The sequence below is a fragment of the Neolamprologus brichardi genome, chromosome 15 (genome assembly GCF_056152115.1).
Source record: "Neolamprologus brichardi isolate AB-2024 chromosome 15, ASM5615211v1, whole genome shotgun sequence".
Classification (NCBI taxonomy): domain Eukaryota; kingdom Metazoa; phylum Chordata; class Actinopteri; order Cichliformes; family Cichlidae; genus Neolamprologus; species Neolamprologus brichardi.
The window spans coordinates 38,412,741-38,426,556 of record NC_142118.1 but is presented as its reverse complement, the minus strand read 5'-3'; the positions used below and the strand labels follow the sequence as shown (position 1 = coordinate 38,426,556).

General features: G+C 42.0%; 1 protein-coding gene across 6 annotated transcripts in view; it reads left to right on the top strand.

The window, feature by feature from the left end:
• ptprfa (protein tyrosine phosphatase receptor type Fa) overlaps positions 1-13,816 on the top strand; it is a 385,498-nt gene that overhangs the window by 271,023 nt on the left and 100,659 nt on the right. For all 6 annotated transcript variants that reach the window (XM_087852896.1, XM_087852895.1, XM_087852893.1 and 3 more), the window contains one exon: positions 3,064-3,257. In XM_087852896.1, coding sequence (XP_087709022.1) covers positions 3,064-3,257 — 194 coding nt within the window. The remainder of the gene's footprint in view (positions 1-3,063; positions 3,258-13,816) is intronic.

The window sequence follows — 13,816 nt, the reverse complement described above, 5'->3', positions numbered from 1 at the left end:
ACGATGCTGTTGTCTGTTACATGCTCATTTTGTTCTTCTTCTTCATTGGATTTGCTTTTGCAGTTAACACTGTGGTTTATTGACGTTTCTCCTCCAAAGCGTGAGGCTTGATTCTGGAAGGTCTGATTTTATAAAAGGTTAAACGATTCTAATTAGTCTAAAGTGCAAAGTGCTGACACCGAGCTGCAGAGCTTTTCTCTGCCTGCTGTGCCGGGTTGATACTTTAATACTTCTGCTTGCTGCTTTAACACTTTTCTCTCCCTGTTCTTCAGTATTTTCCTTTTCTGTTCTCTGTCTGAATTCCATTAATATTTGCAGAGCCTCATCTCCTCACTTTTATTGAAGTTAGATTTGTATTCATTTACACTTCCTGTGAAGCTGACCAAGCATTCCAGAGGAATCTTCTTAAGCCCATTTTGATATGCAGCAAAGTAGAAAGTGTGTGCTCTAAACCCAGCTCCCAGCATCCTCTTGGGGCTCCATGTGACAAGCTTTGATGTGGATAACCTGCAAAGATAGCCAGTGACCTTCACGTATCCTTGCAGCCTCTCCGGGCTGGTAGCTACCTCGTCAGGTCAAACTTTGAAGTGGTCCAACTGATGAAGAGAAATGACCGTGGATAGGCCTTACCACGCCTTTGTCTGCATCTACATCTGCTGCTGGACATGTGGACACCATTTAAAATAAACATAACCGCATGCAACAGCAGTTATTGCAATTATATCTAAATGAGGCAGAGATTAAACTCTTCACAGAGAAAAAGGAAACGTTTGCCAGAACAAAGCAGACGGCACAATAAAGACATGTTCTCCATGTTCTCCTGTCCCTCAGCATCACAGTCGAGTGGTTTGATGCACCAGTTTCTACAGAGTTGGCTGTTGGCTCAGGAGTAGCAGCAGCAGAAGGCGGTCTGAAGATTAAACACATCGGTTTGGGTTTAGACCTCATTCACGACGACTAGGGATGGGTATCGTTTAGGTTTTATCCGATACCGGTGCCAAACCGGTACTTTTGAAATGGTGCCGGTGCTTAAACGGTGCTCAAACCGGAGCTTAAAGAATGGAGAACACAAACTTTGTCCAAAAACCTCTCATGTTCAGCTGTTTTTTTGTAAAAAGATAACAATGTTAGCCTTTTCTGCAGCTATGGGGCATATATGGTATCACTCTTGGCTGGAAGCAGCTTAAACAATGGAAAAAACACAAACTTTGTCCAAAAACCTCTCATGTTTAACTGTTTTCCACTTTTTCTTTGGTCATTTTAGCCTTTTTGTCCAGGGTGAAGGGAGTATCTGCCATCAAACAAGAAGACAGCCGCATGTAGCTATGCTGGTGTTTGCTAGTTCACCTTACATGCATTAATGTAATAACGTGGTTAGCCTACTCAACGTAAATTACACACGAACAACATGAAGCTACTCACGCAGAGAAGAACGGCTGCTGCTGCATCATCATCCTCATCATTTCTGCTACACTGGCAGGGCTAGGGGCCAGGACTCTCGTCTTCGGGTTTTTGGGGGGTGTTGCTAACTCCGGGTCGATAACAGGCACCACACCCGCAGTAGATGTGCTCGGTGTGAGGTCTCGCAGCAAGCTATCAAATACGGCGCATTTCTCGGCTTTTAAAAAAACGCTATGCGTCGCCAGGTGTTTCATCAGATTTGAGGTGTTACCTCCTTTGACAGTATCACAGTATCAGCTTAAAGCACTTGTTGCAGGCTGCTGAGTTTGCATCTTTTGCTGTGAAGTACAGCCAGACTTTGACCGCTTCGCCTTGGGCATTTTTAATCTGTAGCTCTGCTCTAAAAGAACGTACGTACCTGGACCCGCCTACTATCCTCGGAAACGTAAAATGATTGGCTAGAATTCAAGGTGTATGACAGCTCAGGAAAATAAAGCACCGAAATGTGCGCTGCTTTTCGGTCTGGTTACTACCGTTTGATGGCACCGGACACCGGTACCCATCCCTACTGACGACCTCTGGCTGCTAGTGAAACGTGTACCTCAACCAGTTGCTGCTGGTTCAAAGCTGCACTGAAAACCTTCGTGTGGTTTCTCTGGTTGCTTGTAGATCTGTGCAGTATTGGACAAAGGAAGTGGAGAGTGTCAAAGTAAAAGTTGTGATTTTGAAGGGAAACAGCCTCTATTCCTATTCTGTGTCACACGTTTCAGTGTCACTGCTCCTCTGTGAGTAGTTGATGAATGTTTGCAGACATGCAAACCACAGGTGATGACAGAAGCAAGCAGGTAATCATAGAAAACATTTTCGGTGCTACGTGTAGTTTCTTATACCTCTTTAAAGTGTCACCTAGCGACTCCCAGCGAATCTTAATCGACTGGTCTGACTGGTGTTTGCCAGGAGATCACTGACCAGTCTCTCGGCCTGTGTGACGAGAGAGCGAAACACTAAAAGCTTACAAAAACACTAGAAAATAGTCTGTTGGGGTTTTCACTCTAAAAACGAATTGGTTCGTTTTATGAAAATATGGTGTTGTGTGTTAAAATGCACCAGCAGTAAACACAGCAGTGAAACTGAAACAAAAATGATGTTGGAGTGACAGCATCACATCCCTCTGCCAAAGCCTCACCAAACCACCAGAGCATTCGCCAAAAACGACTCATGAATCATAAAAATTTCTAACAAAAAGGAAAATAAAAGGAAACAAATTTCTCACTTATTCTTCTTCCCATCATGAAGCAGTGCCAACAAGTGAATCACATGAAGGCACAAAGAAACAGCAACAAGCTTTTCAGTGAATAATATTCACACTGACAATTACCACAGTGAGAAAAACAGACACTGTGACACTTATCAGGTGTATTGAACACACAACACGTCTGTTTGTACTTGTTGAAGGTGAAATCCTGCTTCGCAAATCTTTCAGCCTCCAAACGTTACTGTGGAAACAGTAAAGAGTACAAAGTAAGGCAGATATTCAGCTTCTGAGGAGCAGATGCTAACAGTCTCATGAAGACGTGGGTTAATAGTAGCCTACCTATTGAGACGCACAAAACCAAACATTCCACTTTCTAAATGTAATTTGTGTTCTCTCGTTTGTTTCAGTGCCTGGAGCTCCTCCCAGGAAGGTGGAGGTGGAGGCCCTGAACTCTACTGCCCTCAGGGTGAGCTGGAAGCCCCCGCTGTCCGTGAAGCAGCACGGGCAGATCAGAGGATACCAGCTGGTTTACTCCAGGCTAGAGAACGGGGAGCCCCACGGCCAGCCGGTCATCCTGGATGTTAACCTCCCCGAAGCCCAGGTATTCTCACACGCTGTCATTCAGGTCGATGTAGCTGGTGAGACGATGAGAGCTGCAGACGGGAGTTTGGTTCAGATCCCCGAAGTTTGTTTGACACAAGTTATTGTTGTAAGGCAGGAAACTTGACATGCTTCTCTTTATTTTTGGTTTTTGATTTTGTATAAAAAAGTCTTTAAACTGTTGACTGAAGCAAAACACCCATCAGTACCAGGAGGTCGTTTTTCACGTGCTCTACCTTTGCACAACCAACCGGCTAATAGACACGAGGCGCGCGTTTCAGAGTCTGTAATCATCAGAAGCAATTAAGCTGTGAGACTAATATGTATGTGCATGTAAATGTGTTAATAATGTTTTAAATGTTTCCCCGTTATTACTAAAAAACATCTCCCTCTGCTGGTTCTTCAGATTACTGCAACTTACTGCATCCATGTCGATTGACTATGTGCACGTTAGCATATGCTACTTCCGGTGCGGAAACTCCTGTGGGGAGCTTTGTTTCCGGTGTCCTATTCGCGCCCTGTTTACGGTCCAAAACAAGTTAAGCAAATGAATGAATCAAGCGTTGATTTACATTTCTGTAGATGTCTCGGGCATTTACCCAATATATCTGTAAATGATGTTCATCGACTCGTCAATATTTTCCCCCGCGCCTCAGAGCAAAAGAGAAAATGGATTCAAATGTTATATTTCTCAGCGGTCCCTCGTTTATCGCGGGTGTTATGTTCTAAAAATAACCAGTGATGGGTGAAATCAAGGAGCCAATTTTATTTTTTGACGGTGCAAAACGTTTCGTGGACATCGTGGACATACAGCACTGCACTTCAGAGTCTCACTGCCAGCGATCAGGACGCAGGACGCAATGTGACGTAAAAAAAAAAAAGCATGCAAACTTGCACTAAAAAATCTGCGAAACAGCGAGGTGAAAGGTGAACCGCGTTATAGCGAGGGACCGCTGTCATTTTTAAGGTAAGTCACAACATACCCTTCGTACATACTAATGTATAGAAACCGTTACCAGCAATCGTTCATTGTTTGTGTGGCTTTTTTCACGGTTTGTTAACGTGCTGTGTAGGTGTGTACTTGACGAGCTGATATCACATAACGGGGAAACATCTGGTTTGACTTCTTCACCTGTAGTGTGAATGCTGAACATTTGCCTGTTTAAATCATGAGACCAGTCACAGAGATACTTCTGAATGTGGACGATGTGTCTTCTGCTGCAGTTCTGCTTGTGTTGAGTGATGTAAACAACTGATCGATCTAAACTCTTTAAACGTCAAAATTGATCATTAGATTTTTTTATGACACAACAGTGGTGAGTGTTCCCACCTTCTGCTCTTTGTAACTTAACGCCATCTTTCCGTTTTCGAGTTTTGGACATGATTTTGGAGTATATCTTCGCAGTAGCGATTGACCTCAAAGTAAAGCTACCAGAAATGTACAACCCCACATCCGGTCTCAAACCAGGAAGTTAGCATTTTCACATGCATGGGGTCAATTTCACGCTTTGCAGAGGCAGAGAAATGGACACGGTGGACCAGCGTGTTGCACGTTTTGCCCTCTCATGGCCATTAGACAGAAAACATGTTTAAGTCATTTCTTTAGTGGCTGAACTTTTAAAAAGCTGGAAACTAAGTAAATCTTTTATATACAGTTTTTGCAGAACTGCAATTTCTTGAAACAAAAAAAAAAAACAGCAGAAGAATTTAATGAAATATAGGAGCTATTATTAGAAAAGACTGTGTTTAAAAAAGAAATAAATACTGAAAACTTTTTAATACAATCCAAATGATTTTGAAAGATTTTTAATCATAAATGTTGATTAAAAATGTTTATGAAACAGGAGGTTTATAAACGTAATTCGTGCAAATTATTATTTTAATCTTCTCCTTGAAAAGAAAAAAGATAAACAGGTTACAGCTGTGTGTGGTCTGCAGCCTGTGATGAACAAGCATCAGATCCCAACATTGGAGCATTTCTAAAATAAGAAGTGCATCCAGCACCTCCCTTTGTTTTATTAGAATAATTGGATTCAACGTTTCTTTGTTCAGTTTATTTTTATTCCCGTCTCCAGTGGAAAAAAATAACCCCAAATATTAATAATTATTTGGCATCTGACATATTAGATCATCTGTAGAACCAAACATGTGCGTCTTCATATTTTTAATTAGTGTAATATTAAGGAATTTACTTTTCTCTAACCAGAAGCCTCGGTGATAATGATGATGATGATGATGAGGAGGAGGCATTGCAGCTGCAGAAAGTCTTTGTTGTGGTGACACTACATGACTTTGTGCTCAGCGAGCTCGACTTTACATAAAGACTGAAATTTATTTACCTTGAAAACACTTTTTCCAAAACATGAAGACAAATTTTTGTCTCTTTACATCATTTGTACTTAAATAACTTGAACATGAGCGAATTGCTTGTGTGCACGTGCGTCTCAAATGAAGGCATGAACCCACATAAGAAGAAAAAGATAAGAGCAACACCTCCAAAACATGCATCACAGAATATCCAAGAAAGCCGACTGCATGACATCACTGCACCAAAGACTGAGAGCAGGTCACAGGTGGATGTGTAGAAGCTCTGAGGAGCTGCTGCTCAGCTCGCCTTGTTTTGTTCTCCTGCAGGAGCGTCTCACCTGGTTTCCTTTATACGCAGCATTCCTGTCTTATCTGTGTAAGACAGGAGGCCTGATAAAGGGCCCGCATCTCACAGCCCATCTCCAACCACACACACACACACACACACACACACACACACACACACACACACACACACACACACACTTCTCTTTAAGGAACTGTCTTCAAGCCTCATCTGTGATAAGTTTAGTCTCTCCCCCCGGCATCAGTGATGCTGATGAGAATCAACACACGGTGTGTGGAGGGACCCTCCGCACTACACACACACACACACACACACACACACACACACACACACAAACACACACACACACACACACACACACACACAAACACACACACACACACACACACACACACACACACACAAACACACACACAAACACACACACACACACACACACACACACACACACACACACACAAACACACACACACACACACACACACACACACACACACAAACACACACACACACACACACACACACACACACACACACACACACACAGTCGGGGGCATAACTCGCTGCGACTCTTCATTTGGACTTTTGCCATTTCTTGTTGTTTTTTACCAACTTTCTAAGAAGTCTATTGTGTTGCATCATAACAACAGTTCAAGCTGTTCTGAGTGAAGTACAGATACAGAGGCTTATTTCAAGTTTGGTTTAAATATAATAAATGATATAAACCTTAATAACCTTTTAACAACCAGGTTTCCAGCAAACATGTCTATGCTGGATAACCGCGAGCACTCGCTGACCATTTCTCCTTCTTTGTGTCAAGAGAAAGTTTGTGTATAAGACTTGTTTTATATTTGACCAAAATGAAATTTTAAAAGCTCTCAATCAAGAGAAGAGTGAAAAACAACGACGTGTCGTTACTATGAACACAAAGACATTTTCTTACAGTTCAGAGTTTGTAGCAGAAAGAGCAGCAGATACAAGTCTTTTTATTTGTTTAACAAAACAAAATAGTCGATACTTGTCTGTGTGCATGAAGACCTTCATTGCAAAAGTCTGATAAATGTTAATGCTTTGTTTCTACGATGCAATGCAGATGCACTGTAACATGAAAGTCTTACATCATTACATTGAAGCTGTATTGAAATGGTCCACTCAGCTGGACTGAGCCGTGTTGTAGTGTTGTTAGAAATCTCCCTCCACATATGAAGTGATTGTGTACACTAGATGACCAAACCATTGTGTGTCAATAAAGTGTATCTCCTCCACCCGCTGTGCTCATCTCAGCTGCAAAGTTAACACTGCTGTTATTTAACCAGTTGCTGTGCGTTTGTTATAACGTCAAATATTTCAATTTGACGTCCTGTTGCCCCGACTGTCACAGAGCACTACGGTATTCAAATGGATGAACGGACTTTGGGTATCACTGGGTCGTGTTTGTTTGGGGTCTGTGTGTGTCTGTGTGTGTCTGTGTGTGTCTGTGTGTGTGGGACTGACTGAAACAGACAGAGCTGGAAAGGTTGAGTAGTTTTGCAGAAAGCTGCCCTGCAGCATAAATCACTGCTCTGTGTGATTTCTGATAAACATCCACAGACGTGTTTCTCAGCCGCTGCATTCATTTAAATATGGCAATAACAACAACACATATTTTCAGATGACATCTCCTGGATGACTTTCGCTGTGGTGCAGTTGGTTGCTCACAGAAAGCTTCGGCGTGCATTTCTGATGTAGTCCACTGCCCAGCAGAGAGTTTATGACTGTATCGACATCACACTCTCTATGATGAATGGATTTCTTCTCTGTTGTGCTGCGAGTTACTTCAGCAGGCTGCGATTTCTGTGCCAGCAGAACCAGCTCCATCCCAGCTGCTTCAGTACAGCTGGATTTACAGCCCATGTGTCCTCGTCCTTGGACACCAGTCCTCAGTGCTGCTGACGAGGTGACACAGTCTGTTAACAGTTTACATCTGTGACTTCAGTAAGCAGAAACTAAACAGCAGTGCTTTTGAAAGTCTCCGAGCTCGGCTGTGAGTGCTGAGCTGTGTGTTGTCTCCAGCGAAGCAGCCTTAAATCCCTCAGTTGTTCCACTGAGGCTCGGCCTGCCAACACTCAGTACAGACGACTATTTTGTCACAAAAAAGACCTTACTGACAAAATAAGTTCAGTCATGCCAAATTATGGCAGCTTAGAGGCAGGACCAAAGCCTTAATTGGCTGCTCATTCCCCGTCCTGGCCCTCTGAAGCCTCTGCTGTTTGCTTTAGACTCAACTCCCTGCATCTCTGTTGCTGTTCTGCTGGCAGGCTCACGGCTTTTAAGATCTCAGTGAGGCGTATTTTTGGATGGCTGAAGAACGCTTGAAGGAGCTTCTTATCCCTCTCAGCACTGATGGCTGTGAAGCGTGAGCATCGGCTGATTTGATAAGACATGGCAACCTCTCTGTGGCTCATCTCTGCATGTTGTACTCAGAGAAAACAAACCCAGACTCAACCAAAGACAATGTTTTTGTTTTCACCATCTGCCTTCACGGTCACATGAAGCATCCAGTGTGTTTCACACAAGCGTTAGTGTGCCATCAAGCGACCCGTGTGAAATTAGACCATTTAAAACAATTTACATTAAGTCTAAATAGATGGCTGCGTTACCGAGTGACAGGCAGACAGTTGATTTCAGACATATTGATTAATTAAGTCTATTGTTTGATTTGTTCTAAGGATTCCTGAAACAATGCATAATATTGTTCCTCTTAAAGGCAGACAAAGCCCATGTCATGGGTTGGAGGTGAAGGTGCAAACACTTGGCAACAGCGGAAAGCAAGAACTCCTTTTTAACAGGAAGTGGAAGAACCAGACTCGGGGAGGGGCTTCTCTGCCTCGACCAGTTGGGGCTAATGGGAGGAAGACAGGACAACAAAGTGGAAGACAGCCAGAGACTAACAATAACTGATGATTGAATGCAGCGTGATGTGTGATCACATAGTGACTGAAAAAAGCTGATTTAAGAAGAAAACCAGTGGCCCAGGCCTTTCACAGTATTACTACAATTACCTGAGTATAGACCTTCATCTGCAGATGATCAGATCAAAATTAAGAAATGAAGCATAACAGACACAGAAGTGGAAAAAAGAAATCAAATTAAAACTATTGAGGAAAGTTAAAAATGGATTACACACATTAGTTTCCTCATCATCACAGACGTCTATACAACAGAGGACGGCCCCTCGGTGCCTGTGCAAACAAATGCAACTGTGTTTTTCAAACCAGGAACTCAGGTCAGTCTTTCATACTGTCAGTGTTCAAAACATAAATACAGGTCAATAAAAACAACCAGGGGACACGTTTTCTCAGTAAACATTAAGTTTAACCCTTTAAAGCCGGTCGGAGCGGCACGCTCCGTTTTGCGTAACTATTTTTAAATCCCTGTAGAACCGGAACCACGTGAGCTAGCGCAATAATTTTTTTTGCATATGAAACCGGAGGAGTTGTACTTACATCTTATGCCATCAGCTTGTCCTCGGTCACGGTTTCCTTCCACATACAGACATCAGCGCGAACGATCGCATGTCCGCCATTTCCTGCCCGAAACCGGAAATGACGTCATTTTCGCGGAAAGTTTTTTTACTTGTAGGCCTTAAGAGCCTATGCTGGTGTTTTTATAAGTCATGTTTGACTTTATGCTTTTCTGAATAGTTTCTGGGATGATTACAACTCAAATTGCACTGCTGGAAATAGTTTATTCTGATGCACATGCTGTTTTCTTTGCAAATTTGCATCATAGGATTGTTTTTCGTTTTTTCCTGCAGTATATAAAAATTGGTGTATCTCAAAAATAAAACTATGAAGACACTCAAAATAAATTTCCTGTTGTTGTAAACTATTTTTTGCGACTTTTTTGTATTTAAAGTTTTGAGGGATAAGCCTCTTAAACCTCTTAAATTTCCTCTTAAAAAGTGGAAATATATGTAAAAAACCAAAAACGATTTTCAATTTTTTTGTACTTTATTGCACTTTTTTGCAAGTTATGTAGTTACTATGGACTTAATGCAGACATATTATTATAATATGGGCTATAACAGTTGTATTGATGTATAGCAACTTGAAATGCTCCCAAAAATGGCTCCACAGCATGTAAAAATATAAAGTAAGCTCTGGCGGCCTTGGTTCTATGGCAGGTCTTAAAGGGTTAAACGTTAGTTACAATACCAATAAATCCCAATATTTGTATGCAGCTAATCAGATTTGTGCACTTCTGCAAACTCATTAGCACGCGAGGACGTGACGTCAGCATGTGCAGCTTTGCAGAGAACGTGGGAGGAGATGTTTCCAGAGTTCTTATCAGTCATCAGTTCACTTTCCCTCACTATCTCATCTGTCTTTGTCAGTCTATTGGTTGCCATCACTGCAAATTAGAAGGAGCGCTAAAGAAAGGCGAGAGGACAGTTTAGGTGATAATAATAAGATAAGATGGAAATTTAATGACCCCCTTGGGAAACTGGCAGAAAGAATGGAGCTATTTTTTCTTTAAAAGGCTGCGTTGGGTCCTTGTAGCCTGCTGTGAACAGCGTCCCACCTCCTCCAGCCTCCATTCAACAACTAAATGGCAACTTCATTTATCTGTCTGCACCGTGAGCTCCAACCAAACTCTGATGCATCGTCGCACTGACGGTTAGTCAGCGCGGTTTGATGAGACTGACAGGATCGGGCTTTGTGAAGTGACCCCAACTGAAACGTTGGCGTGGGAGTCTTTCTTCATCCCACAGTGTTGTGACAAACACTTTGTTCATTATAGCAAAAAGAGCACTTAAACATAGTCTTTTAATTGCAGTCTCCTTTGACCATGTTGACATGTTGAAGTGCATAGAGTGAAGTTTGATTTATAGTTCTGTGTGGAGTATCCACAGTGCTTTAATTAATGTGATTAGCAGCACCTGTGTTTACCATCATGTCAGAACGTCTGCTTTGAAAAAAGGTTTGAAACAAACGTGATTAATGGAGGTCTTACCTATCAGGACCCAAAGGATCCACTGCCAACATCCTGGTGTCAGACACCCGGGGACAGTTGACAGGACGCTATTATATTATTATCAGACACAACATTAAACCCTCCTGGGTTGTAGCCACAGTATTACTCGGGTGGTGTTAACGTTGTGGTTGGACAGTACCAGTCAAATATTGGCCTTATAGGCAAAAGGAACCAGAATTGCTTTTTAATCACATGTTTTAACTTCTAATGGCTGCATCAAACATCCTTCATGTTTCTTTAAACCTTTGAGTAAGATATGCATTTCCACAGCATTATTCTGTCAGGGCCAAACAAATTCCTCCAGTGGGAGAGCCAGCACACACTGCAGTGATCATCACATCTAACTTGGAAATACCTTTGGAAAAGCTTATCTGGGCGGCCTGCAATCAGTGTAACTGGTTTTCAGCAGACTGACAGGAACATCAGAGGATGAAGCTGACTCTTCTACCTTTCCAGATTGTGCTGCTGGCTAACAGTACCATAGTTAGCAAGCAATGACACTTTTATTTTTCTCCATTTTACAAGATGCAATGAAGCAGACAGCACGGGGAAAAGAATTTGACGGATCTTGGAAGACCTTTTGATTCCCTTACTTGTCTCTGCCCAGTAGAGCTAAAGGATTCCCAGTTTGAGCTGTTGAACTGTTGAACTGTTCGCTGACACCTGTCAAAATAACTGATCATCTAATAAACACACTGCACAGCTGCTCCCTTTAGGCGTGTTGTGAGAAATGTAACTTAATCATATACAAATGCAGCAGAGTATGATGAGGTTATATTTCCACAGGGATATTATGTAAAGCAATTTTTAATGTAATTTCTTTTTTTATTGCAGCAATCTTGTTCTATTAATCATTTCCATCAGAGTTCGATGATCATCACAGATGCACGTCACCTTTCTTTGCTTTTTTCCTTCTTTTCTTTTTTTTGATGGTAATGTTTAATTTTTATAGCAAATGTTATTTACAGTGAAATGAAATGTAAGTGGAATAAAATAACATCAGACAAGACTTTTAATAAACCACTGGATATCACACTTCACAGCCTCCTATCCAGTCGTTAAGTGATGACGTGACGAATCCTACTTCCGGGCCTAAAATAGTCTGCGTTTAATATGCTTTTGTGTTGTTAACATGTTTAATGTTTTGTATTTTCTTCTATTTAATCTCAAAAAGCTCCTAAAACAGTCAGTGATCACTGTTGACCTCCCTCGGCTTTTATTACCGCTAATCATTCATTTAAGCTCAGTTTTTAAAACCTTAGGATGTAACTACAGCCCAGCCCATGCAGCAGTATATGAATGACTAACCTCGTATTGTGGATGGATTATCTCAGTTGTTCTGGCTGAAGTTTGGTCCTTTTACAGCATCCTGCCATGCGATTGCATTTGTTCCTGACCACCGAGAACACTCACGTTAACTTTTATCGAGTGGAAAAAAAGTTAGCTTGTTGATATTATGCTAACATAGCTGTGTCGCTAGCGGTCACGTAGCACATCATTATATACGAGCTAGCCAAACTTCAGTAACCCTACAAACGTCACTGCTGTTTAGTTTTCTGTCTTCATTTATGTTGGAAGTGATAACAGAGCTGTACGTTTGAATTTGTTTCCAAAACCCCGCAGTCAGGACATGCTATATTGAATTTAGATAGAAGCTAGCGCGCTAACTTCCTGCTAACATGCTAATGTCATAACGTCAAGACGTCAGACTTAACGACCGGATAAGATGCCTCCTTATCTGTAAGTGTGATCATTTCACTCTGGTGTGAGGGCTGATGCAAACACATGAGAGCATTAAAGGCGTTGTGTGTTCAAGATATTAATATGGTTTTATATTATTACTGGGAAACAGTCTGACATACATTAATAATGTCAGTCAGTCTGTATATTAACACCCTCAGATTAAATGACTTTGATATGTTCGAAAATAGATGTGACTACAAACAACACGCCTCTGGTTCTGTTTACAGCACAGTGAATGTTTGCTTGTGAAAATGATTGAGATGATCCAACTTGTCAGATGGTTGAACAGCTTCAGAAGCTCTGCACTCACATTTCTGTCATCAGCTGTCTGACAGTTTCGGGGTTTGGCCCAGTTGTGGCCCACACCTGCTGCTTTCTGTTGGCTCTGTTTCACCTTGATTGATGATGTTGGCTCAAGGTGAGTCTGGCTTCTTCAGTCTGACTCCAGGGCCACATGATACGGGACGGATGTCAGCTGTGTTGTGACCCAGTTCATTTGGGTCTTTTCTGGCCCCAGAACACCTGTAACTGAGCCCAAAGTGCCAAAACTAGTAGGCGGGGCCCAGATGTGCCTGCTGTCAGGTGTGTTTGCAGGTGTGTTAGTGTTTTAGCCACTTGCTGTCTTTTTTTAGTAACAGCGTTCTTTGTGTATCTCCGGCTTTTTTTGCTTCCACTGTTTTATAGAGATTCTTTCTCGTCTCTGCTTTTTCGTGTAGATTAGTTTTACAGTTTGACATTATTTACTTACTTTTGAGGAGTGAACCGGTTCCTTGTGTTTTTATGTGTCACTAAAACGAATGATTTGTGGTTTGAGGGACACTTTTTTGCCTTTTGTGTCCTGAAACTATGTCCTCAACCTGACTATAACATAACAGGATGTGACAAAGCAAGCAGTAGTTCCACTTCTCTCACTTTCACCTGTCACATTTGCAGCTGAATACCATCCGGTAGAAGCTGTCCTCTGTATTATCGCTATATTTAAACCCAAGCAGGTCTCTCGCCTCTCTGTGACAGGCAACTATTCACGACACTGCAAGTGGGGCTGTGGCTGGAGCAGCTATAAAATCATTTGCCGTTGAGTGAGGATGGCCAGCATGCTGTGTATGTCTGCTGTAATACTCGGCTGCCTGCCTCTGTTTTGCTCAAGTACCTGACTGCAAGCCTGAATATCAGCGGTGAAGAGGCGT